The 26,226-nt window shown below is 40.6% G+C and overlaps 1 protein-coding gene across 2 annotated transcripts in view; it reads right to left on the bottom strand.

The window, feature by feature from the left end:
* The window catches only part of DNAH6 (dynein axonemal heavy chain 6), a 289,159-nt gene that overhangs the window by 115,209 nt on the left and 147,724 nt on the right, over nt 1-26,226 (bottom strand). For both annotated transcript variants that reach the window (XM_004005864.5, XM_042246026.1), the window contains exons 38-46: nt 25,428-25,649; nt 24,263-24,410; nt 21,142-21,299; nt 17,537-17,668; nt 13,489-13,660; nt 12,423-12,569; nt 11,741-11,814; nt 9,637-9,791; nt 597-828 (exon numbers count right to left, since the gene is read on the bottom strand). In XM_004005864.5, coding sequence (XP_004005913.3) covers nt 597-828; nt 9,637-9,791; nt 11,741-11,814; nt 12,423-12,569; nt 13,489-13,660; nt 17,537-17,668; nt 21,142-21,299; nt 24,263-24,410; nt 25,428-25,649 — 1,440 coding nt within the window. The remainder of the gene's footprint in view (nt 1-596; nt 829-9,636; nt 9,792-11,740; nt 11,815-12,422; nt 12,570-13,488; nt 13,661-17,536; nt 17,669-21,141; nt 21,300-24,262; nt 24,411-25,427; nt 25,650-26,226) is intronic.

Genomic DNA, 26,226 nt, shown 5'->3' with positions numbered 1-26,226 from the left:
AGGCGGATTCTTTAGCAGTTGAGCCACTTTATTAGAGAATAAATTCAAAATCAGTTAAATTGGTTGTGGTAGACATGAATGTAATCCTACTTTAAAGTTAATTCAACTAAAATATAGCCATTATTTTTTCCTTTTCTTGAGCAAAGCATATCTCCCTAATTGATTTCACTTAGGGAATTACTTTTTTATATTTACTTCCACAGAAATAGTTTATCACCTTCTGCTGTCTACGTCCTTCCTCTCCAAGTTAAGTCCCTTCTTAATGCTCTGAACCTCTGCTTACATTTTCTTATGTAGAATTTAAAGATGGAAGTAATAGTTGTTAAAAGAAGTAGTATTTTATAAGGTCCAAGAACTCTGTTATGAGATGGGAAGATTCCCTGAACTACATCATTCATACAAGCTATTTGAAGGACAGGTGCGATTATAACACGTGTCCTTTTCCTGTTCTTGTTTTTGTGTGAAAGTCGCTCAGTAGTGTCCAGCTCTTTGTGACCCCATGGACTATACAGTCCATGGAATTCTCTAGGCCAGAATACTGGAGTGGGTAGCCTTTCCCTTCCCTGTTCTTGCTCTTTGGTTATTTAAATATGTACCTGGGTGTCTGTGAAGAGGAAAACCATATTCCTGTCTTCTACACCAGCCAGTTTGTACAGCTTCCTCAGGTCCTCCTGAAAACTGTCATAATTATATCCCCGGCTCAACTCAATCTGCAAACATCTATAACCACATATATGAGCTGCGAGCCTTGTAAGAGACTGCTTTCCTGTGCCTCCCACTCCAACCAGCAGGGCGTTGCCTCTTTCCTGACGAATCATGCGAGCGATCCTGTGGGAGACAAAGCAGAAAAAGGTTTGGTTATGGGGTACAAATGTGGCTTCTGCTCTGAATGCCCGCCCACAGTGGAAGGCTAGTGGCTGCTGGAGGGTTATCCCCCAGCCAAAGGCCACAGGAAAGAATAGGGTATGTCTGAGGTTCACGGTTGGGAGAAAAGCACTGGGGGTTTCCTTATAGCCATCTCTCTTCCATTTCACAGGCTGTTGACTTTAGTCATGAAAATTGAGAAAAACAAATATACCGTATTAAATACATACATATGGAATATAAAAAATGGTACAGATGAACCCATTTGCAGGGCAGGAATAGAAATGTAGATGGAGAGAACAGACATGTAGACAAAGGCAGAGAAGGGGAAGGTGGGATGAATTAGGAGATTAGGATTGGCATATGTATACTACCATGTGTGAAGCAGTTAACCTAGTGGGAAGCTGTTGTATAGCACAGGGAACTCAGCTTAGTGCTCTGTGACGACCTAGAGGGGTGGGTTGGAGTGAGGTTCAAGGGGGAGAGGATATGTGAATACATATAGCTGATTCCCTTCATTGTACAGCAGAAATGAACAGAACATTGTAAAGCAGTGATATTAAAAAAAAAAAAAAAAACTCTTCTCCCTTTAAAGTGTGAATAGTCTTTTCAGGAATGCTGGCTGATTTAGGCCATGACTTATATTAATCATTATATTGGCAAGCAGGTCTTTATTTCTAAGGATGAGCAAGCAGAAAAATCACTGAACATAAGAAAAGAGACTGCAGCTCAAGAAAAGATCAACAGGAACAATCTGAAGTGGATTTACTATATACAATTTCTGATTCATGTTAACAATAAAGATTTTTTTAAAAAATGCCATCATGATACTAGAGTGAGCACTCAGAAGTGTGTGGGGGGGGTGAAATCCAAGTTTAGGAAAAACTGACTGAAGATGGAAAATCTGACTACCAAAGTGAAAACATCAGTGCAAGATGGGTCTTAAAAATAGGATATGGTGAAAAACTGAATGGGTAGAGCAGAAGACAAACTCGAGGCATTTACCCAGAACTCAAATAAAAAAGATAAGGATATTAAAAATGACGAGAGAAAATGGAATGTAAGGACGACAAATCTAGGAGACACAAATGGAATCACAGAGACCACACTATAGGAACTATAAAAGAAATGAAGGGACAGAGTTGAAATAAAAGAAAAAACTTCCCCATTGATCTGAGAAAGTTACTGAGGGTCAGGAAACAAAGTCAAAGAAGAGAAGCAAAACACAGTGTTTTCTAAGAGAGATATAAATATAAAATAAACTCTGTGTGTGTGTATAGGTGACCGGATGTTTTATACATATATGAAATAGAAATCTATATATCTATATTAGGCATAATTTTGTGAGCATCTAACATGTTGATATAATAGACTACTCCCAAGGGGGTTTCCCTGGTGGCTCAGACTGTAAAGAATCTGTTTGCAATGCAAAAGATCCGGGTTTGGTCCCTAGGTTGGGAAGATCCCCTAGAGAAGGGAATGGCTACCCACTCCAGTATTCTTGCTTGGAGAATCCCATGGACATAGGAGCCTGGTGGGCTACAGTCCACAGGGGAGTAAAGAGTTCACCGTGACTGAGTGAGTAACATTTTCGACTTAGCATGCATACATGAGTCAATATATGAAATAGAAATCTACACTTTAGACAACTAAAAATGTGTGAGGATCTAAAAAATAGATATACTAGATTACAGTCAAATAATTATAGGCTGGCTTCAAGAATCTCTTTTACAAGATGCCATTCCACAGTGGTTAAGAGGGAAAACTATCACGTTATTTCTCAGAGAATAAACCACCTGCAAACCTATCCTAAAAGGTTCCTTGAGGTATACAGAGAAACATGAATAAAATTCAAACACTCAAGAAAGGGGAAAGGATGTCAGTATAAAAGTGAGCAGTTTGTATGAGAGTCAAGTTCACTGCTGTTAAGATAAAAATGTAGGGACTTCCCTGGTGGTCCAGTGGTTGAGAATCTGCCTTGCAATGCAGGGGACATAGGTTTGATCCCTGGTGGGGGAACTAAGATCCCATAGGCTGAGGAGCAACTAACTGAAAACAGTGAGAGAGCCCACAAGCCATAACCAGATAAATGAAATAAATAAATATTTTAAAAGGTCAGTAAACTCTCCTTAAAAAGAAGTTGCAAATGTAAAAACTTTCTTTGAAAAATTATCATTGAAAATCTCAGATTGGACTATAGTTTGCTAGGCTCCTCTGTCCGTGGGATTCTCTAGGCAAGAATACTGGAGTGGTTTGCCATTCCTTTCTCCAGGGGATCTTCCCAACCTAGGGACTGGACCCAGGTCTCCTTCATTACAGGCAGATTCTTTACCATCTGAGCCACCAGGGAAGCCCCAACTGGGTCATGAGAAACTAGAAAATCATGAAATGTTGTGTGTGTTTAGTCTTGTCTGACTCTTTGTGATCCTTTGGACTGTAGCCCACCTGGCTCCTCTGTCCATGGGATTCTCCAGGCAAGAATACTGGAGTGAGTTGCTATTTCCTCCTCCAGGCAATCTTCCTGACCCAGGGATCGAGCCTGAGTCTCCTGCATTGCTGGTAGATTCTTTACTGCTGAGCCATTGGGGAAAGCCCAGGAAATCATGAGAGAAATGTAAAAGGTTTAATTTCTCCCTCTCAATCTCTGTTTTTTTTTAAGGAAAGTATCTTTCTATCCTCTATGTTCTTTATCTAGTTCTAATTCATAATGCTGATAACTAAAAAAAAAAGGTTCAAATATTTGAGTAGGATAATGGCTTTATGATTTTTTAATTAAGAAAGTAAAATCTGATCATTGTAACTGATAGGAAAAAAACACTGCTAACCCTTTACTGCATATACACTCCATCATGATGGTCTGGATGCTGTCCTGTTCTCTATGGGAGTAGTGTGTAGCTCATAGGTGTTGTTGTTCAGTTGCTAAGTCATGTCCGACGTTTTGCGACCCCATGAACTGCAGCATGTCAGGCTTCCCTGTCCTTCACTATCTCCCGGAGTTTGCTCAAATTCACGTCCTTTGAGTCGATAATGCCATCCAGCCATCTCCTTCTCTGTCACCCCGTTTTCCTCCAGGCCTCAGTTGTTCCCAGCATTAGGGTCTTTTCAAATGAGTTGGCTTTTCACATCAGGTCGCCAAAGTATTGGAGCTTCAGCATCAGTCCTCCCAATGAATATTGAGGGTTGATTTCCTTTAGGATTGACTGGTTTGATCTTGCTGTCCAAGGGACTCTCAAGAGTCTTCTCCAAGATCATAGTTTGAAAGCACCAATTCTTTGGCACTCAGCATTCTTCATGGTCCAGCTCTCACATCTGTACATGACTACTGGAAGAATCATAGCTTTGACTATATGGACCTTTGTCGGCAAAGTGATGTTTCTGCTTTTTAACATTCTGTCTAGGTTGGCCATAGCTTTTCTTCCAAGGAGCAAGCCTCTTTTAATTTCATGGCTTATAGTAAGCGCTTCATAAACAAATTTATGTCTGTTGACTTGTATGTGTGTGTTCACAAAAATGGACTTAAACTCTATACCACATTTTGTTTTGTGAATGTTTTTGATAAGTAATGCTTTATGGACATTCTCATGCTAGTTATAACGGCAGAGTTGAGTAGGTGTGACAGGGACTATAGCAGAGACTAAAATATTTACCATCTGGTTATCTACAAAAAAAAAAAAAAAAAGGTGTGGCTCCTTTCCTTAGGAACTGCCAGCTAAAAACTGATGCTTGCCATCTGGTTCTACAATAATGGAGTCACTTGTCACTGCAATTGCTGACCTTCAACACACCCTGAAAGGAGTTCAGGGTGGAGATCAGGTGTTGCCCTAAAGGTCCAGGAGCAAGCGACGAGAATGAAAACAGAACACAAAATCTGGTGCAGTGGGTCAGGGCATCTGCAGCCTCTATTGGACTGAGGTGCAGAGTCCACTGAGAGTCCAGCTTTTATATCTAATTGCAGACTACAAAACTTTCTTTGATCTATCTTTCCCAAGACACTACATCGACATAGTCCAGATCTCCTTGTTTATACCCCAGGTCGTTCCCTTCTGGGATAGTCTCAGTAACAATCAGCGAATGCGTAGGGAGTGTTCATACCTAACGCTGACCCAGTGTTCCAAGGACCATGCTCCCAATCATACTCCCTTCTGGGTCTGGCCTTGGAGTTTGTAACAAGGAGATTATTCTTAAGAAAAACATGAAAGATAATCATTAACACAGTTTCTTATTATATGCTGTTTTTCCAGGTGCTATTTCTGTGGAATTTCTCAAGGTTGTGAAAGTACATTATTAGAAATTCCCACTACAGTCAGGAACGAGGCACTCTGTGCTCTGGGAAAAACTGATAGGACAGGCCTTCAGATATCCATTTTCAGGAGGTTTTATGAACACAATTTCTTATATCTTCTCATATTTAGAAGAGCACTAAAATCATTAAAGGAGACATCTGCTCCTTGTGACTAGCAGCAGCCTTCTGTTGAAATGTGTGCCTGACTGCATGTATCCCCCTTCACTAAAATCACCTACATACTGACTTTCCCCCTACCTCTCTGGAGCAGTTCCTTGGAGTTATCTGAGAGGCTGTCTCTGGGGCTATGGTCTTCATTTTTCCCTAGATAAAACTTAATTGCAACTCTCACAGTGTTTTTTTTTTTTTCCCAGTTGACAGATCCTTTGCTAATTCCTCCTACAAAGCAACTAAGACCCACAGGTATGATCTCCACAGCTATGTCTCTATCACAACATACATCTAACAGAAGACACTTTAAGTCATCTGTTTGCTTATATTTCCTCAGTTACCTCTGAGAGTATAAAATTGAGGGTTCAATGGATATGTCCCAATGTTTTGTTTTTTATTTCCCCATAATGCATCAGGGTGCTACAGTGGATAAATATTGAATATTATTAATATCTTGCATTATTTATGTTACTCTTTCCTTTTTTCATTTACATTATAGTAATTTGTTACTTCCATTTGAGATTGAGAAAACAAATGGCTTGTCTATCTGCTTCCTAGTGTTATTTTTTTTCTGTCAACTTACATATCAAAGGATAAAAACCTCCCTCCACTGAGACTCTTCCAAAGTTACATTTTCTCTACTGTAGAGGCAAGAGATACATTTCCTAATTAGTCATTTAATTTTATTATTACTTAAAAATTTTTTTGGCCATGACACACAGCATTAGGAATCTTAGTTCCAGACCAGGAATTAAACCTATGCTCCCTGCAGTGGCTGCCTGGAGTCTTAAGCATACTGGACTGCCAGGGAAGTCCTGTTAATGGCTTTATAGAGAGAGCCATTTGACCATCTTTGGAGTGTGATGACAACTTTGGGGGTATGTAACATATAAATAGTCTGATGTAAACTGCTCTTTGAAAGCACAGGCTCTGAAGTCAATTCTAATTTTTTCTGAGTTGAGAAAGCTTTTATTCAGTTATCCAGTGCAACAAAAGCCTAGAATGCTAATAAATGGAAATGTACTATCTGTTATATTACCGAATATTTGGTATTTGCCCCCAGACTGCTTTCCACCATGGAAGCCCTGTTCCTTGCTAATCAGCAGCAGGTGTTTGAAGGCTCTTATTTCCTCTAATTCCTAACTACCGATCCTCTCTAGAGAAAACATCTACATCATTATTCACATGGCAGTCTTTTTTGCCAGAAAACCAAGTCTCCCCCATTCTACAAATGGTTTTTAATTTCCTTCTGTAATAATTTAAGCAAACTTTAAGTAGCCTGGTGATTCCCATTCATGAAAGTAAGAAAGGTTATAAATATAATTAAGCTGACTTTTCCTATTGTCTGGTCTATTCTTCAGGAAGTTTCTCAGACCAGGATTCCACTGTTAGTTTATTTTCTTTCAGGCTTAGGGACTGCCTGAGCCATGGGAATAAAAGTTGTTAGGAGAAAGCGTGTGGGTATTTTGGCAGGGGCAGATGGGAAGCAAGTGGTATCTTGACAACCCAATGGTAAACTATTGTATTTTACAACCCTTGAGCTGTGACGAACATAAATCTTTGAATTAGAGTTAATTAAATAGCAGAAGTATGGGAAACACAAAAGACTTGGCTTGCTTGTGGTTATAGAAAAAATAATTCTGGAGATTTGTCAATCTTAATATGGTCCAACACTAAAATATAGTTGACAAGGGAAATAAACAAAGCAATTATTTTCCATGGTAGTAGCCTGTGGGAAATCTTGCCCTCACACACATTTTGCACAGCTTATTCCACAGAATACTACATCAAATCTGGGTATCACATGTTAAGCGAAACACTGAAAAATGATAAAGGGCTCAGTATGTTGAAGACTGGAAATAATCACTAACAGGAAACAGTGAAAAGTCTGGGATAATTGTGCCTGGAGAACGTAAAGCTAAGAGGAGCTTGGTAATGATTTTCAAGTATTTGGAGGAACTGTTATGAAAAAGAGGGGATCCATTTTGGGCCGAGGCATCTACCGGTGAAGCCAGAATCTAAGCACTGGTTATGATCCCCGTAGCCTGTCACTGGCCAGCTAGAGGCTGATGTTCAGTCACTAAATTGTGTCTGACTCTTTGCACCCCATGTACTAAAGCTGGCCAGGCTCCTCTGTTCATGGAATTCTCCAGGCAAGAATACTGGAGTGGGCCATTTCTTTCTTGCCAGTTGCCACTTCCTTCTTCAGGGGATCTTCCCAACCCTCCTCCTGCATTGGCAGGCAGATTCTCTTCCCTGAACCAACTGGGAAACCTGAAACACTGCTTATGATCCTCAGCCTGCCACTCACTAGCAAGAGGGCTTGGGACAGTTGACTTAATCTCTCTGTGGCACACAATGTTATCCAAAACTGGCTGCAGTAATGTTTCTGATTCTACTTGCTTTGACTCTACGAACAGGTAGAGTTGCTGATCCTGTCTTGTGAATCCGTATGAATCTTTGACCTGATAGAGTATGGCAGAAGCAATGCTGAGTAACTCCCAAGGCTGTGTTGTGAAAGGCCATTTACCTTCAGCCTGATAGTCTTTTGGGGCACAAGACTTTGGAGCCCTGAGTTACCGTGTAAGAAGTCCCAACACTCTCATGATGCCCATGCAGAGACAGTGGAGTCCATATGGAGGCAGAGATGGGCCAGCTGTTCTAGGTGCTATCTGATTGCAATTATGTGAGAGATCCCAGGGGAGAATGGCTGGGACCCATGAGAAATAATGAACAAATGTTCATCGCAGCACTGTTTATAATAGCCAGGACATGAAAACAACCTAGATGTCCATCAGAAGATGAATGGATAAGAAAGCTGTGGTACATATACACAATGGAGTATTACTCAGCCATTAAAAAGAATACATTTGAATCAGTTCTAATGAGATGGATGAAACTGGAGCCGATTATACAGAATGAAGTAAGCCAGAAAGAAAAACACCAATACAGTATACTAACACATATATATGGAATTTAGAAAGATGGTAATGATGACCCTGTATGCGATATAGCAAAAGAGACACAGATGTGTAGAGTGGACTTTTGGACTCTGAGGGAGAGGGAGAGGGTGGGATGATTTGGGAGAATGGCATTGAAACATGTATACTATCATGTAAGAAACGAATTGCCAGTCTATGTTTGATACAGGATACAGGATGCTTGGGGCTGGTGCATGGGGATGATCCAGAGAGATGATATGGGGTGGGAGGTGGGAGGGGGGTTCATGTTTGGGAACTCATGTACACCCGTGGTGGATTCATGTCAACGTATGGCAAAACCAATACAGTATTGTAAAGTAAAATAAAGTAAAAAAAAAAAAAAAAGAAGCTACTAAGTATTACAGTGGATTATTATATAGCATCAGACCATTGGAACATTCTCTGAGCCTCATATTTAGAAAGATCATGATATTGAGCCACAGACAAGTGTTACTAAAGTTAAATGAGATATTCCATATTATGGTTTACATTCACACTCAGTGCCATTGGTATCATTAATACTGCTCCAGAAGATGGAGTATCAGAAGTTACCGGGAACAGATCTTAACTTACCTTTGAAGGGTCATTCCAACACTTAAAAACTTTTTTATTGAAGTACAGTTGATTGACAGTTTAGTGTTAATTTCTTTTGTAAAGCAAAGTGACTCAGTTATGCACACACACATATATTCTTTTTCATATTCTTTTCCATTATGGTTTGTCACAGGATGTTGAATATAAGTCCCTGTGCTATACAGTATAACCTTGTCATTTTAGCATTTTTAACACAGATTTACAATTTCAGAATTGTTCAACAGGACAAGAGCCACTTCAAAAAGTTGTGTGTGCCCCAAGGACTGCAGATATTCAGACTCGATACCTATACATCAGGGATGACCCTCACAGGACACCTGCAGTGGGTATGAGTCAGACTCATAAGCAGATGAAATCTACGGTCCTTGCATTTGACTTGTTTTGCTACAAACAAAGTAAAATCTCCTATTTCTTTAGGCATGCATGTTAAATCAGCCTGGCTACTCTATATATTTCTGTAAACCACATTTAGATTTTAAAAATTGTTTTGTAATGAGATAGGACATTTTCAAAACAAAACAATCTATTAATATTTTGCAAAAATAATGACTTCTGAGATTGCATACAAAGTTCATGCCATACATATTTTAAAGATATCAAAAATAACTTTTAAGTTATAGCAAGATTTGGTAATGACCTTTGTCCATCTAGCAGTCAATTTTAAGAGTTTATATAACTTAATCCTTACCTTTTAATATAAATGAAATAGATCAATGCATTATTGGGTACTTGATGGCACTTTACCTTGAAACATGCTCTATAGCATCCTGGAAGAACACCAACTTTACTTCTTTGGGGTTTATAAGGTTATAATCATCAAGGTAGTCCTGTAGAACATTTGCGATTTTCTCCATATCAGGCATGTCATCATAAATCCGGTCAGATCTATCTGCTCCAAACTAGAAGATGATTTATTGGATAAGAACCAAGTTGGATCAATTCTGATGTATAAACATATATCATATACATAACCTTAGGAGGGGCCATTATTTTTATTTCTATTTCTATTTAGTCATTTGCTTATATATGCTAGCAGGGCTGTAAAATGAAGGAAATGGGATTAAAGCAACTCAGATATTCATGGTTAACTGAAAAATTCATTTAATTCAACCTCTTCAAGTGAGACACTGGAATTTCAAATGATCTTTGCAATAAAATTCACACAGAAGTTCAGAAATAATTTAAAAAATTTTCTCACTTCTCTCTCATTTAACTTAACTCCGGTTTCATACTTTTGCTCCTAGGCTGTTGACATCAGAAAAGTGAAATGGTTGAAAATTAGCAGACTGTTTTATTAAAAAATCATGCCAGAACTATATGTAGTTTTTGCATACTAGTCATTTGTTTAAATAAATCATTGAGAATGATATTTGGTACAAACTATAGGGCACCGAGTTCCTGTTTGGACCTATTGATAATTTATTGTCTTTGCCATAGCAACTGCCCTGGGGACATTTTCTTTTGAAATCTTTGACTAAAATACACATAGGCAATGGAAGAAGAGTCCAACTGCTCTTTTTGCTTTGCTTCAATTTCCCATTTGATAATACCACCATTAGAACACATAGGAAATATAATCACCACCTGAAAATAAACTTTAAACTTTTAAAAAGAAACATTAAATATATATAGTTCATGGAATAAATTGTTTGTTATTACCATTTTTTTGTTGTCTAGGGTTATCAGAGTGGTGAGATACTACATAAATACAATATAAAGATGAATCCATTCATTTGTTTAAACACCACCGGTTGAGAGCCACTGCTGCAGCTCTGTGTAGGAAATAGGATTTAAGCTGAACTAAACAGACATGGCCCTTGCTTTCTCAGAGACACTAGTAGTGTTGTGTGTGCCCAAGCAAGAGCCAGCTTGGTAAAACTAGATGGCTGCCTGTCAACATAGGTACGGTAGTTAGTTAGATAGAAGTCTTTTAACCTAGAATAAGGTTATTCACCTATAAGAAGTATATTCTAGGTAGGTCTAGAAGGTAAAATTATGTAGATGTTATTAGGGGGGACAGACTTGAGGCACTTCAGTTCAGTTCAGTTGCTCAGTTGTGTCCGACTCTTTGTGACCCCATGAATTGCAGCACGCAAGCCCTCCCTGTCCATCACCAACTCCTGGAGTTTACCCAGACTCATGTCCATTGAGTCGGTGATGCCATCCAACCATCTCATCCTCTGTCATCCCCTGCTCCTCCTAGCCTCAATCTTTCCCAACATCAGGGTGTTTTCAAATGAGTTAGCTTTTTGCATCAGGTGGCCAAAGTACTGGAGTTTTAGCTTCAACATCAATCCTTCCAATGAACACCCAGGACTGAAGCACTTAGTAAAAGGAAAGTTTTGCTACTAATTAGAGCTACCCTGAAATGAAGGAGGCTAACTAATTGGTAAGAGAATTCCAGTTCTGAGTTAACAGACTAAACTTCTTTGCTTCCTTCAAATGGAATACCTGATAATTCAGTCTCTGATTCACTATTATCAAAATGAATGTAACTAGATCAGAAGTCAGCAATCTTTTTCTCTCAAGAGCCATGTAGTAAATATTTTAGGCTTTGCAGGTCATATAGTAACTGTTGCTAGTACTTCAGTCTGTCTGGTCATTAGAAAGCAACCAGATAAATAAGACAGAGTCAAATGGGTCTTGTGCTCCTATAGAACTTCATTTACAAAAATGAGTGGTGAGTGGATTTGGACTATGGACCTTAGTTTGCTGACCACCCCCCACCCCTCAGTCTAGGTCTTGAATCTTCACACGTGCAAAGCTCCTGTAGAATATGAACTTGAACTAGAAAACAGTAAATGTTTTATAAACTTCAAATGTAGTCAAGTCACTACAACACACTTACCTTAATGAAATCTCCAAATATGATGGGCCTAGTCAAAAAATATTCCAGGCCTATAGCAATTCCAAAATGTTTGTCTATTAAAAAATAAAATCAATTTTTAATATAATGATTAGCTTGAATGCAGGGTATTAATGGTAAGATATACACAATAACTACTCCTGCTACTTTACTTAGAAGCCTAATTAATACACATGAAACTGAAAGCCTATGTTAATACCACACCACTTTGCTTTGATTGATAATCTCTTGAATTTAAGATTAAGAATATTTACTATTTATAATCATTTTTATTAAATAACAGATATGAATACATATTAATAAATAAATACTTTAGAAGTATCCTGGCTTCTTACCTGACAAAATGCTGTTTGTTTTCTACTTTCCCTCCTCTACTTAAAATTCTATACTGAATTAGGAATATTAATCCTTCCTGAACTTCAATAAAATGATTTTCATAACACTTCACATGTTGTTATATATGTGGGTCATCAAAGTAAAAAACTGTTACTAATGAATGATTATAATTTATTTTGCTCATTGTAGAAACCAAATTGTGTCTCCTTGGTCATCTAATGGCTAGGATTAGAAAACAAATTGTTTTTCTAGTAAAACAATAAAAATAACCCCTGAAAAAACCTAACTAAATAAAGAAGGATAGATTGATATAAAGATTGATATTTACTGGCCATTTCTGTCAAAATAGCATGGAAATAGTGCTTATCTTCGTTGTTAATCAAACGATCATGGAAGACTCTTTGACATTCATGGCAGAAGAGTCTGAAGATCTGTATTTCTTCTCTTATTGTTCCTGGGTCACATTGAAGAATACCTGTTTTTTCAGAAAGGGAGAAAAGAAAAACTTGACAATTGTGGAATATCTAGTGATAGTTTAATTAATGAGAAAATCTGTAAGTTCAACTTTATCCCAAACTAAAGGAAATGGATAGTTGGATATATACATATAGTCATTGCAACCTCATTTTTTGAAAGCAAAATTGAGGACATATTATCAGCACAAATGAGCAGGGTAGCAGAAGGGGAATATGGAGCCTAAAGAGAACTATTAATTTTATTTTTAATATCTTCGTAGCTTATTTTATTAAAAAAATTTTTTGGCCACACCACTGCGGCATGTAGAATCTTAGTTCCTTGACCAGGGATAGGACCCACATTCCCTGCATTGGAAGGCAGAGTCTTAACCATTGGACATTCAAGGAAGTCCCAAGAGAATTGTGTCTTTTCAGATGGGAGGTATTATAGCAGAATTGTATGCTGTTAGGGATGATCTGACAGAAGCAGCACTGACAATGCAGGAGAGAAGGGGGACGCATAAAAGCAAAATCCTAGAGTCAGCAGGAGGGGATGGGTTCAGTACGAGAGGGGCTGTTGGCACATATTAGGGGCAGGGACAGCTGAACCGCTGCAGTGGGAGAGAAGGCAAGGGCAGGGTGTCTGGGAGATTTGGAAGAGGAGCCCCTCCTGGTTTGATTCTATTTTTTTTTTTTTTTCCTTCAGTGAAAAAGAAGACAGGCCACCAGCTGGGAGTGAGAAATGGGATGATGGTTTGAGGAAAGTTGTGAAGCAGTCAGTGAAGGGTGGGGGTGGAGGGTGACTAAAACAGGGATACTGTAATGGAATTTCCAGGCAAATCTCAGACACCCATGTACATACACTTTTACGCAGGGATGTGTGGGTGAATGGAAATGGAAGGAGGGTGCAGGCCAGGGAATGAGAGTTTCATACACTACCTTGCACACATTTAGATAAATCCCTCAAGTTAAACACGTAGTGAGACTTGGCTGGTGTTGGCAGAAGATCAACACTCATCCTGTTATAGATTTCAACTGAGGCTTCCACAATGTTGGATGCAGTTTGCTTTACAGCTGGTGTGAAGTCAGTCAGGAAGCCGTTTAAGATGGCCTAGAACCAGAAATGTAATATAAGAGGGTTGGAATGTTTTTAACCAAAATTTATCTTTCAAATACTCCAGACCTGATCAAATTCCAGTGCAAGGACCTGTGGGTGGTAAAAGTCTTCTTTTCCAGGGAAATGGGTAAAACAGGCATTTGGGCTTCCCCGATGGTTCAGACAGTAAAGCATTTGCCTGCAGTGCAGGAGACCTGAGTTTGATCCCTGGGTTGGGAGAATCCACTGGAGAAGGGAATGGCTACCCACTCCAGTATTCTTGCCTGGAGAATTCCAGAGACAGAGGAGTCTGGTGGGCTACAGTTCAGGGTCGCAAAGAGTTGGACATGACTGAGCAACGAACACTTTTCACAAATCAGGCACTTGGGATCAGCATATACGAATTACTGTCTATAAAAGAGATAAACAACAAAGGCCTACTGCAGATAGGACTGCAGTAGGAAGATCCTCTGGAGAAGGAAATGGCAGCCCACTCCAGTATTCTTGCCTGGAAAATCTCATGGATGGAGGAGCTTGGAAGGCTACAGTCCATGAGGTCGCAAAGAGTTGGACACGACTGAACAACTTCTCTTTCACTTTCACTGACTCAATGGACATGAGTTTGAGCAAACTCCGGGAGACAGTGAAGGACAGGGAAGCCTGGGGTGCTGCAGTTCATGGGTTGCAAATAGTAGGACACGACTTAGCGACTGAACAACAACAACAACAGTTGTATATATACAAATATAGTATTTTACATACAAATATAGTTGTATATATGCAAGTACAGTTATATATATATAAGTATATATTTATAATTACATATATGTTAGTTCATTTATTTATGTTATCTGTCTCTATGGTAGACGATCTGTGAGGACAGGGGTGGCATCTGTTTTGCTTAATGTGATGTGCCAACATCTGGTGTATGCTTGATACTCATCAAGTATTTCTTTAGTGAATGAATGAAGGGTTATTAAACTGATATTCATAAATTAAAACTATCAGGTGGCTATCAAGTTTACTGAGGATCACAGCTTGATATTCTGTCCAAAGCTCTGGCTTATGTGACATGTTTGGCAACTTTTAAAAGTTTTACTGAGAATATTCATACAAGACAAAGACAGAATTTCCATAGTTTAAGGAAAGATGGCTTTGTCATGAGGATATTAGTAATGTTTTATGGAGCTGATCATGGCTTTTAATCACTGCTGTTATATCTTTCTAATTAGAATTTACAGTTAAGTTCAGGGACCTCCCTAGTGGTCCAGTGGTTAAGACTCTGGATTTCCAGTGCAGGGTGTGTGGGTTTAATCCCTGGTCAGGGAACTAAGATCCCAGATTCCAAGTAGCCAAAAAAAGCAAAAAAGAATTTACACCTAATTTAGTGACAACATTATCCGTTTAATTTGTTGTGTGCTATTCAATTTACCTTCAGAATATATAGTGATGCATATTTTTGCACAAAAAATTCCAGCAGATAAACAACTAAAATGTGTGTGAACTGTGGTTCTTGATCCACCTACAACTATACATAATCCAAATTGTGACCCATTGTTAATGGGACTCTCCCTGCATATATGTGTTGTTTAACTAACTTAAAATAGACTCACAAGAAAGTAGTGATATTATTGATTGCTTTAGAACTAACAGATAATTTAAAACATTATAAATATAAGCATATTATATATCACATATGTATACATATACTATGTAGACTTATAGGTTTCTTTTGTATAGTAAACATAAATCAGTTTATTTGTGTTGCTATCAACAAATTTGCTTTTACTTGTTGATTTTGCTTTTTTCAATTCTTGTTTATCCCCAGGTTCCTTCTCCTCCACACAAAGGACAGGAAAGGTGGACTGTGAACTCTTGAACTCTGCTTAGATGGGTTGTGATTAAAAAGAAAGCTTGGAATCCAAGTTCTTTCCTTCTACAGATAAAATATCCAGTCCATTTTGGTAATGAGGAAAACACATGTTCCCATGTGAATATAATCCAACTTAGTGGCCCTCAGAATCTCAGTTTTGCTGCTTTGCATTTCCATTGTGGCCTTGGTTAGTGCGAGTTTTAAATACTAGCCTCTAAGTTACAGCAGGAAGAAGTAATTGCTGCTCATCTTTAGCTGTGACATATTTGCTGCATGATGCTCCTGTAAGTGACACATTTCTGTGGATGTAACATTCCTACAGGCAGAGGCAGGAGGCTGAAGATTCAGATCAATTTGATTTCCAGGAGCCCAGACTCTATTTTCTTCTTCCCACCCAAGAAAGCATTTTGGAATGAGTTAAGAATGCCATTTTTGTTGTTGTTGGGATAACTCTGAATTTGGTTGAATTTATTAAAATGCAAAATAATTTGCAAGTTCAGTACTTTATCATCAGGCATAAGTTACTCGGGACATTCCCTCACTACTGATCACATCACAAGGGTGTGTTAGGACAGCATGGTTGTGAATCACTCATTTCAGACTTTAGAATATATACAGAAAGGTACTCAACAAAAAGAGGGGGTTAAAAAGTCTTCTAATACCTGTATTGGTCCCTGTTACCTGCTTCCTGTCACGTTTTTTTACTTGTTGCTTAATTATGGGAGATAAGCTCCCATCTTCTTCTGTTCTAAATAAATAAATAAATGAAGTCGCTCAGCCCCATGGACTGGGGCCCATCAGGTTCCTTTGTCCATGGGATTTTCCAGGCAAGAGTGCTGGAGTGGATTGCCATTTCCTTCTCCAGAGGATCTTCCCGAACCAGGGATCGAACCCAGGTCTCCCGCATTGCAGGCAGATGCTTTACCGTCTGAGCCACCTAAAAGTTTTTCCAAATGTGGCATTTCTCATGTATCCTTTTGGTCTTAGATCCTAAACAGCTTATTGGAATGACTTCAAATTTATTAAAAATAATTTCCCACGGATGTAAGCTATTTCAATATGAAAACTAATTTCTATACACTGTTGTGTATGTGCCGGGTCTGGTCCTTTCTCTCCTTTAAGAAGGCCCCATTGGAAGGAGAGGGAGATGCTGGTAAATGTAGAGCATGGTTAATGCCAGCATTACTGTCTCTCTGACTCCTGGGCTATGGTCACCAAAGCCAGTTTCTCCTGACCAGTCACCTGCCTTAACTTACCTGGATGCCACATTACCACTTCCAGCCTCTGTGACCACATTCACCTGTGTGTTTCTGATCCTCTCTGTCAATTTCACCCTGCAGGACTCGGCTCACTAGCTGTCTCCTCTAAACATCTTTGCTATTAATAGTTGGCATGACATACTCGCCTTGGTCATGCTGCTTCAAGGTCTTTCATCGTTCTGTTCAGAATAATGCCGTGCACTTATTGAACACTTCTGCCGAGCACTTACAGGGCAGACACAGTTACTTACCCCTTTTAAAGGACAAAGAAGTGGTCTCCTGGGGAAGTTTGTACAGATGGAAAAAATACCGGTGGTTGTTTCTCTTGGGAGGATGGGGGCGGCAGGGGTGATGAATTCTGGGTTAGGTATGCTGAGCTTGAACTCGCTGGTTATTGGGGCTGGGCTTTGCTGGGCAAGTGGACACAGACATGGCGGTCAGGGAGGAGATGAGCACCGAGGTGGGAACTAGGTGGGGATGATATCTCCTGAGAGTCAAGGGCCCAGAATACAGCCTTCCTTAGAGGTATGGGAGGTGTTCTGACTCTCTATCCTCATTTATAAGACTACCTCTGAGACTATAAACACAGACTATAAATGCCTATCAACTACTGCCCAGATGCCTCTGTGTTTACATGGTTTCTGATCAGGCAAGAATGGATGGGCTCCCTAAAAACACAACAGGCCGTGCTGATTGTGTGAGCTTTGGAACAGATAAATTTTCTTTACCCCCTGTGCCCAGACTGGAATCCACATTTACCTGAAAAATCTGTTTCAGACTGTGCTCTGAGGGCATCGGGAGGCAGAGCATGCTGAAGTGCCGGATGAAGCGAGGGGTCACAGGGTTGCGGCCGCCACCTGGAGGTGCACATGCTGATACGATTGTTACATCCTGTATGGAGAGAAATCCACTTGGGTCACCCAGCAAAGATGGAGATGAGATATACCCATCCCAATGGCAGGACTCAACCAACATTTTTGGAGGACCTATCACAGGACATCCTGGTAGCTCAGTGGTAAAGAACCCACCTGCCAATGCAGGGGACCTAGGTTCGATTTCTGGGTTAGGAAGATCCCATGGAGAAGGAAATGATAACCCACTCCAGTATTCTTGCCTGGAAAATCTTATGGACAGAGGAATCTGGTGGGCCATAGTCCATGGGATTGCAAAAGATTTGGACAAGACTTAGTGACTGAAAAACAACAACAACACCATCATAGGATAATATTGTGTTGTATTTTCCTGCACGTTATCTAACTTAATTCTCACAACCACCTTAGGAGATCACCTTAGGAGTGTTGTTACCTCCACTTTATAGATGGAAAAAAAAAAATCAAGGCCCCAGATGGTTAAATAAGTTACTCAAGGTCATTCAGCTAACTCACTGACCTTGTAGAAATACTCCTATGTAAAAACTGAATTTTAAAAAATTGTAAGAATTTGTACCTTAGGTTAAAGTACATTCATTCAACAAATAGTAAGAATAGTCAATTCTTATTTGTGGTAGTTATGTTCTATAAAATCACCAGGAACATTGACTTAATGCATCCTGAACCATTGCTCCTAGGGGAAAAACAGAGCTAGGTTCCTGTGAGCCTCTGGTCACAACATGTTCAGTTGGTCAGTATATGATCTCACAGGGGCCTCTGATCTTGCCTCTTTTTTAGCCTACACCTTCCCTGAAGCCAAGGGGATCTTTCTATAATGCTTCCTCAGAGGTTCCCCATGACTTACACCAGTGGTCCCCAACCTTGTTGGCACCAGGGACCAGTTTTGTGGAAGACAATTTTTCCACCTACAATGTGGGGGATGGTTTTTGGATGATTCAAGAGCATAACATTTCCTGTGAACTTAATTTCTATTATTATTACATGAGCTCCAACTCAGATCATCAGGCATTAGATCCCGGAGGTTGGGGACCCCTGTCTTAGAAGATAAATCTACATTCCTCTTCACGGCACTATGATCCTCTGGTCTGACCTCTGCTTCTCCTGTTGCTTTGGTGCCCACATTCCATACCTTGAAAGTAGTATTCTACACCCCATAAGTAGTGTTCCAAACTATCTGCTTTGAGATGCAAATAGCCCCCTTTCCTTGGTTTGCTCTGCCTTGCCTGCAAAATCCTGTCTGATATCACCTCTTCTGGGAAAGATTCTCTGATCATCAATCCACTGCCCACTCCTGCCTCCCTCTAACCTCTCTCCACATTACATAACCCTGCATTACAACACATGGTCTTTTATAATCTGAAGCTAAGGAGGCCAGGGCTGTCACACTTGTCTATAAATCTCATGAATCAAGCAGGGTGAGAACTCAGTATAGATTGAATGAAGTTACACATAGGAACACTAAGGCCATACATCATGGGCTGACTTATGTGTTTGTCTGTACCTCCTTCCCACCACTCATGTACTGAAGCCTTAACTCCAGGTGGTGCAGTGGTAAAGAATCTTCCTGCCAATGGAGAAGATGCAACAAACATGACTTCCATCCTTGGGTTGGGAAGATCTCTTGAAGAAGGAAATGGTTACCCATTCCAGTATTCTTGCCTGGAGAATCCCATAGACAGAGGAGCCTGGCAGGCAACAGTCCATGGAGTGGCAAAGAGTTGGACATGACTGAGCAACTGAGCACACATATAAGAAACATCGAAGCCATTAGCCATGGGCTGAGTGTCTCCACCTCCTTTTGGCCAATCACGTGCTCAAAATTCTCCAAGCCAGGCTTAAACAGTACATGAACCATGAACTTTCAGACGTTCAATGTGGATTTGGAAAAGGCAAAGTAACCAGAGATCAAATTGCCAACATCCGTTGGATCTTTGAAAAAGCAAGAGAGTTCCAGAAAAACATCTACTTCTGCTTTATTGACTACACCAAAGCCTTTGATTGTGTGGATCACAATAAACTGTGGAAAATTCTTAAAGAGTTGGGGATACCAGACCACCTGAGAAATCTGTATGCAGGTCAGGAAGCAACAGTTAGAACTGGACATGGAACAACAGACTGGTTCCAAATAGGAAAAGGAGTATGTCAAGGCTGTATATTGTCACCCTGCTTATTTAACTTCTATGCAGAGTACATCATGCAAAATGCCAGGCTGGATGAAGCACAAGCTGGAATCAAGATTACCGGGAGAAATATCAATAACCTCAGATATGCAGATGACACCATCCTTATGGCAGAAAGTGAAGAAGAACTAAAGAGCTTCTTGATGAAAGTGAAAGAGGAGAGTAAAAAAGCTGGCTTAAAACTCAACATTCAGAATACTAAGATCATGGCATCCAGTCCCATCACTTCATGGGAAATAGATGGGAAAACAATGGAAACAGTGAGAGACTTTATTTTTTTGGTCTCCAAAATCACTGCAGATGGTGATTGTAGCCATGAAATTAAAAGACGCTTGCTCCTTGGAAGAAAAGCTATGAACAACCTAGACAACATATTAGAAAGCAGAGACATTACTTTGCCAACAAAGGTCTGTCTAGTCAAAGCTATGGTTTTTCTAGTAGTCATGTATGGATGTGAGAATTGGACTATAAAGAAAGCTGAGTGCCAAAGAACTGATGCTTTTGAAGTGTGGTGTCAGAGAAGACTCTTGAGAGTCCCTTAGACTGCAAGGAGATCCAACCAGTCCATCCTAAAGGAGATCAGTCCTGGGTGTTCATTGGAAGGACTTATGCTGAAGCTGAAACTCCAATATCTTGGCCACCTGATGCAAAGAACTAACTCATTTGAAAAGACTCTGATGGTGGGAAAGAGTGAAGGTGGGAGGAACGGGGGATGACAGAGGATGAGATGGTTGGATGGCATCACCGACTCAATGGACATGAGTTTGAGCTAGCTCCGGGAGTTAATGATGGACAGGGAAGCCTGGCATGCTACAGTTCATGGGATTACAAAGAGTCATACAGGACTGAGCGACTGAACTGAATTGAACTGAACCTCCTTTTGGCTGAAGCCTTAATTTCTAGTATTCACAATATGACTATATTTGGAGATGAGTATTTAAAGAATTAACTTAGTTAAGAGGAAGTCATTAAGATGGGCCTTAATCCAATATGATTGATGTCTCCTTATAAGAAGAGATGATTTGAACAAAGATGGACACAAGGAGAAAATCATAAGAAGACATAGGGAGAACGTGGCCATCTGTAAACCAAGGAGAGAAACCACAGAACAAAGAAACCCTACTGAAATCTTGACCTTGGACTTCCATCTTCTAGAACTGGGAGAAAATAAATTTTTACAGTTTGAGTTACCCAGTCTATGGTACTTAGTTATGGCAACTCTAACTAATGAGTGCACCACATTTCATTGCTGTTTACATGGAGACACACAAAGTCATTTAAAACCTAAAGTAACCTGTATATCTTTCCAAAAGAGTTTGTTTCTGTCATAAAATCCACCAAAATCTTGATATTGCCGAAGTAATTCAATGGGAGGCTGAGAGCCATAGCGATCCAGCCTGGGCATGTTTAGGTCGTCAACAAAAATCACAACTCGTTTGTTTCCTGGTGCTCCTAGGGAAAGAAAATGAGTTTAAGAATTATGATTTGTCTTCAGTAAGGTGGCTCAGATGGTAAAGAGTCTGCCTGCAATGCAGGAGACTCAGGTTTGATTCCTGGGTTGGGAAGATCCCCTGGAGAAGGGAATGGCAACCCACTCCAGTATTCTTGCCTGGAGAATCCCATGGACAGAGGAGCCTGGCAGGCTAATGACCATGGGGTCACAAAGAGTTGGACACAAATGAGTGACTCACTTTTGAAACTTTCAAAACATACGACAAAGCTTAGGTAAGGCTTTGGACTCGATGCACACCATGTAGGTCATAATGAGCTCAGCTCTTAAGTGTGAGGAAGGCCCTAGGGGAATCCTGAGTTGAGGAGGAGAGACCTCCCTCTGGTCCCATCCAGGCTCTGACAGGGAGCTATAGACTCAGCCAGGATACCCACATTATCAGATGGTCCCTCACCAAAATGGCAACTCACTCCAGTACCTTTGCCTGAGAAATCCCATGGACAGAGGAGCCTGGCAGGTTACAGTCCATGGGGTTGCAAAGAGTCAGACATGATTGAGCAACTGAGCATACATAACTGATTTACAGTGTTGAGGGATTCTTTTTGATTGCTTGAATCCTTTGGAAAATATGCTGAAAGTTGCAGGCCTTCTTAGAAAATGCAAGAGAGCTTTCCCAGATATGCTTTTGTAATTCTAGGTTAAGAATCTCCAGCCTAGGAAATGAAGTGCATCCTAAGCACAGCACTCACTCTCACCATCCAGGTGAGATGATGATGATGCCCGCACTTTGGGTGACCTTCCTCAACCCCAACCACTCCCAACCATCCTCACCAAGTGCACAGCCTGGGCACGGAGTGAAGAAGGTCATTTCGTTTTCACACTAGGAAGCAGACAAATCTCCAGGCTTCCTTACATAAATGCTATCCCACTATCCTCCATAGGGAAAGCATGGCTGGATTTTCAAAAGCACCTTTATAACATCAAAACAGGGATAGTGAAAGACAAGGAAGCCTAGGAGGCTGCAGTCCATGGGGTTGCAAAGAGTCAGACATGACTGGGTAACTGAACAACAACAAACTGAGTCAAAGGGAAATCCACTGGAGCTGTACAATGTCATATTTAACCTGAAGAAAGTCAATATGTACATTCAGGAAAAAAAAAGTGATAAACAGAGAAAAGAGAACAACTTTAGCAGAGGAAGTGACTCCACTCATGCTGGTATCTGGCATCAGTGACAACTGCAAAGAAAATAAGGTATATCTCATGGGCTCACTTCATTTTCTGGCCTCTGGAAGTCAAGTAGCAGGTCAGGGGTATGGAAGGGTTCTAAGACAATCATTCATAAAAATTTGGGGCCCCCACCAGAAAGACTGGCATCTATTGACCTGCATCTACTTGAGCTGAAAAGGAGGAACAAAAAGGGGTTGATAGAGCAGCTGGCACAGCAAGGCTTTTGAGATGATGGCATGTGGAGGGCAGCTGGGCCTGAGCTTGGCCTAGTGCTCCACTCAGAAGGGCTGTGGGCTGGGCAAGTGGACCATAGCATAAGAGGCTACAGGATGTGCCTCAGGAGGGTGGGACGGAGTGGGGCTGAGACTCATTGCCAACAGGGAACTTTTCAATGGAGAGGTCAGGGAATCTTCTTTTGGGGAGGAGGTCAGGGAACCTTCCCATGCAGAGGTCAGGGGAACCTTCCAGTGTGGAGGTCAGGGGAACCTTCCACTGGGGAGGTCAGGGAAACTTCCACTGGGGAGGTCAGGGAAGCTTCCAGTGGGGAGGTCAGGGAAGCCTCCAGTGGGGAGGTCAGGGCTTGGCCTGCACACAGTTCTTTCAAGAATCCTTCAGAGGGCCTGCTCTTGGAGTGTGTCACACCAAGGGCATGGACAGCCGTCTGGCCAGCAGAGAAGCAAAGACAACCCACAGAGGCCCATCTAAACTTCACTTACAGAGAACCTTGTCCTTCCCTTCTCCTGCCATCCCGATACACTAGAGCCTCCCAGAGGCAGGGTGGGAAGAGTAAAAGAGCACCCATGCCCCTCTTCGCCTCTAGCACCTCCAGCCACAAATCTGGCTTACAACAGAGGAGAGGAAGAGCTTTTTAAAAAAGTCTTTATTGAATTTCTGACAACACTACTTCTGTTTTATGTTTTGACTTTTTGGCTGCGAGGCATGTGGGGATCTTAGCTCCCTGACCAGAGAGCAAACCTGCACCACCTGCTTGTGTCACTGGACCACCAGAGAAGTCCCTGGGAGGAGTTTTAAATTGGTTGGGGATTGATAAACAACAAGGCCCTACTGAAGAGCACAGGAAACTAGATCCAATCTCCTGGGATAAACCATAATGGAAAAGAATATAAAAAAGCACGTACATATGTGTATAACTGAGTCACTTTGCTGTACAGCAGAGACTAACACAACGATACTTAAAAAAAGACAAAAAAAAAAAATTAGGTTTGGGATTGAAGATTTCATTGGACCAGACTCAAAATGACGGCAAGTGACCAGAAAGTTATGGTATTGATCGAAACAGTTGAAAAGGAAGGGTGAGGGAGATCCCACAAAGCCTGGGGGGAAAGTGCTGCCTGAAGAAACCCCATAGCAGTTTCATGCTTATTCCCTACTGGGTTCAGGTAACTCAGTGCACCAGATATAAAGAGGTTTGTTTGCTTTAAATAAAGGGAAATCAATGCAGGTCTGAAAGAAGGGCAAGTAGAGCGAGGGAGCGCCTTGGAGAGGTAGAGAGAGAAGATGTTCTGAGTTGAAGGTGATGACAGACGTAAACGACTTGCTTGCTAACAGCAAGATATCCAGATCTAAAGCCATGAAAGAATGTCATGAACAGAATTACCTTTACAGATAAATTAAGCAAAGGAAATATCCAATTGTAACTTTATTACATGTACTGTTTTTGTGAATTAGCTTAATAAATAATTCGTGTGAGGCAAATGACAAGAATAAATCTTACCTAGGATATTTTTTCTTTTTCTTTCCAGTTTTGACTCAATGATCTCTTGTGTCCTTGAAGACGAAGTTTGAGCAGAAAAGTTTAGATAAACAGGGACATAGCCGGCTGATTCTTGAATTCTATTTAGCAGTCCTTTCGCAATAACAGACTTCAAAATTTAAAAAAAGATGTTAGTTGATTTACATTCAATATCTTTCAATTATGTATACCAGTAATAATCTGGTACAATGAGTAAAATCAAGATAAGAGGAGGGAGGGAGGTTAAAGCTAGATTGAAATGTCTTTTTCTTCCTGGAGATTCCATTTAATTATAGTTATCAGAACCAAGGAAATATTCTAATCAGCTCTATCTCAGCAAAAATTTTTACTTTAGTTTTATACCAAAATCCATCTTGGTTACTATCCAGGTTAATTTGATAGCAACAGTCAGAGACTTGGAAACAATTTAGAGGGAAACAGTAGGTCCCTGTTCATATGGACTGCCCCCAAATCAAGAAGACCAAATAATCAGCATTTTCCTCTATATTCTACTTTGCCTAAACACCATCACTGTGCCGAGTAGAAGTAAATGGGCAGGAGGGGAAAGACTGACCTTCATTAATAGTCCGCAGGGACACAAATTGCCTTGACAGGTTCCCACCCTAACTTGTGAACTGGCAGCCCCAGAAATTTTCAGGGACACAACATAAAAGCTCCCAAACACAAAAGATTTGGTTCACAGGGTCCTCTGGTTTATATATATTATTGACACCAAGGATTTATTCAGAAAGTGGCAAACTGTTGAGCTGATATAGGTTCAGCATAGTTATATTCTTCCTGAAAAAGTGACACAAATTCAGAAGAAATTCCCCTGAGAAATAAGGTGTTATTTATGGGGCTTACAATTCTAGGTTCATTGTGCCCTCATTTTGGGCCGAGCTTCTTGTATGATGTGGGGCTTCCCCGTGGCTCAGATGATAAAGAATCTGCCTGCAGTGCAGGAGACCCAGGTTTGATCCCTGGGTTGGGAAGATCCCTTGGAGAAGGGAATGGCTAACCACTTCAGTAATTCCTGCCTGGAGCATTCCATGGACAGAGAAGCCTGGCAGGCTACAGTCCACAGGATCATAAAGAGTTGGACACGACTGAGCAACTACCACTTTCTTGTTTGATGTAGGTTTCCTACCTTGCCAACTCCAGTTATTCCAGTAAACAACACTGAATGCTTGACTGCCAGTAGTTTTTCCATTAGGTACCCAAAGCGCACTGTGTCAGCTGTGGGGACAAGCATTTCAAAAAACGGAGTGTCTCGGCTGTATTTGAAGGTGGGTATGATTCGTTCCCAGGGATCCAGCCGTTTGGTGTCAAAATCCATGTGAATGCTCCACAGGTCACCAGAACTGGGAAGCTAGGATACAAAATTAAACACCACTATTGAAAGGATTGACACGGTCATAGAAATAGTTACGTAGAAGCAAAGGTAGTCATAGAACATGGATGGGTTTGGATTTCTTGTTGCCTTGTAGAGAAGTAGTTGCTTAAGTATCAGAGTCCAATTCTTTAATCATGAAATACTGTACAGTAAAAGCCTGATGTGCTATGTTAAAACTACATTAAAAATATTTAATTCAACATTAAGACCCAAAATTCAAGGGATTACTCTACACCAAATACTGTGTTTGGTGTGGGGGAAAATGCTGAACAAGACCCAGCCTTTGTCTTCAATGACTTTATAATCCACCTCGAGGATACAAACACACTAGTTAATACTCATGGAGAAATAAGGGTTCTAATAGAGTTTAGTACATCCACAGAGGAGGGATGCCTCATTTCTACTCACAGGGGCGTTGTAGCAGTGGCTAGAGATTTAGGTGGGCTTCCCTGGGGGCTCAGACAATAAAGAATCTGCCTGTACTCTAGGATCCACGGGTTCCATTCCAGGGTTGAGAATATTCCCTGGGGAAGGGTAAGGCTACCCACTCCAG

The sequence above is a fragment of the Ovis aries genome, chromosome 3 (assembly GCF_016772045.2).
Source record: "Ovis aries strain OAR_USU_Benz2616 breed Rambouillet chromosome 3, ARS-UI_Ramb_v3.0, whole genome shotgun sequence".
Taxonomy (NCBI): domain Eukaryota; kingdom Metazoa; phylum Chordata; class Mammalia; order Artiodactyla; family Bovidae; genus Ovis; species Ovis aries.
This window is presented reverse-complemented; position numbering and strand designations above follow the sequence as displayed.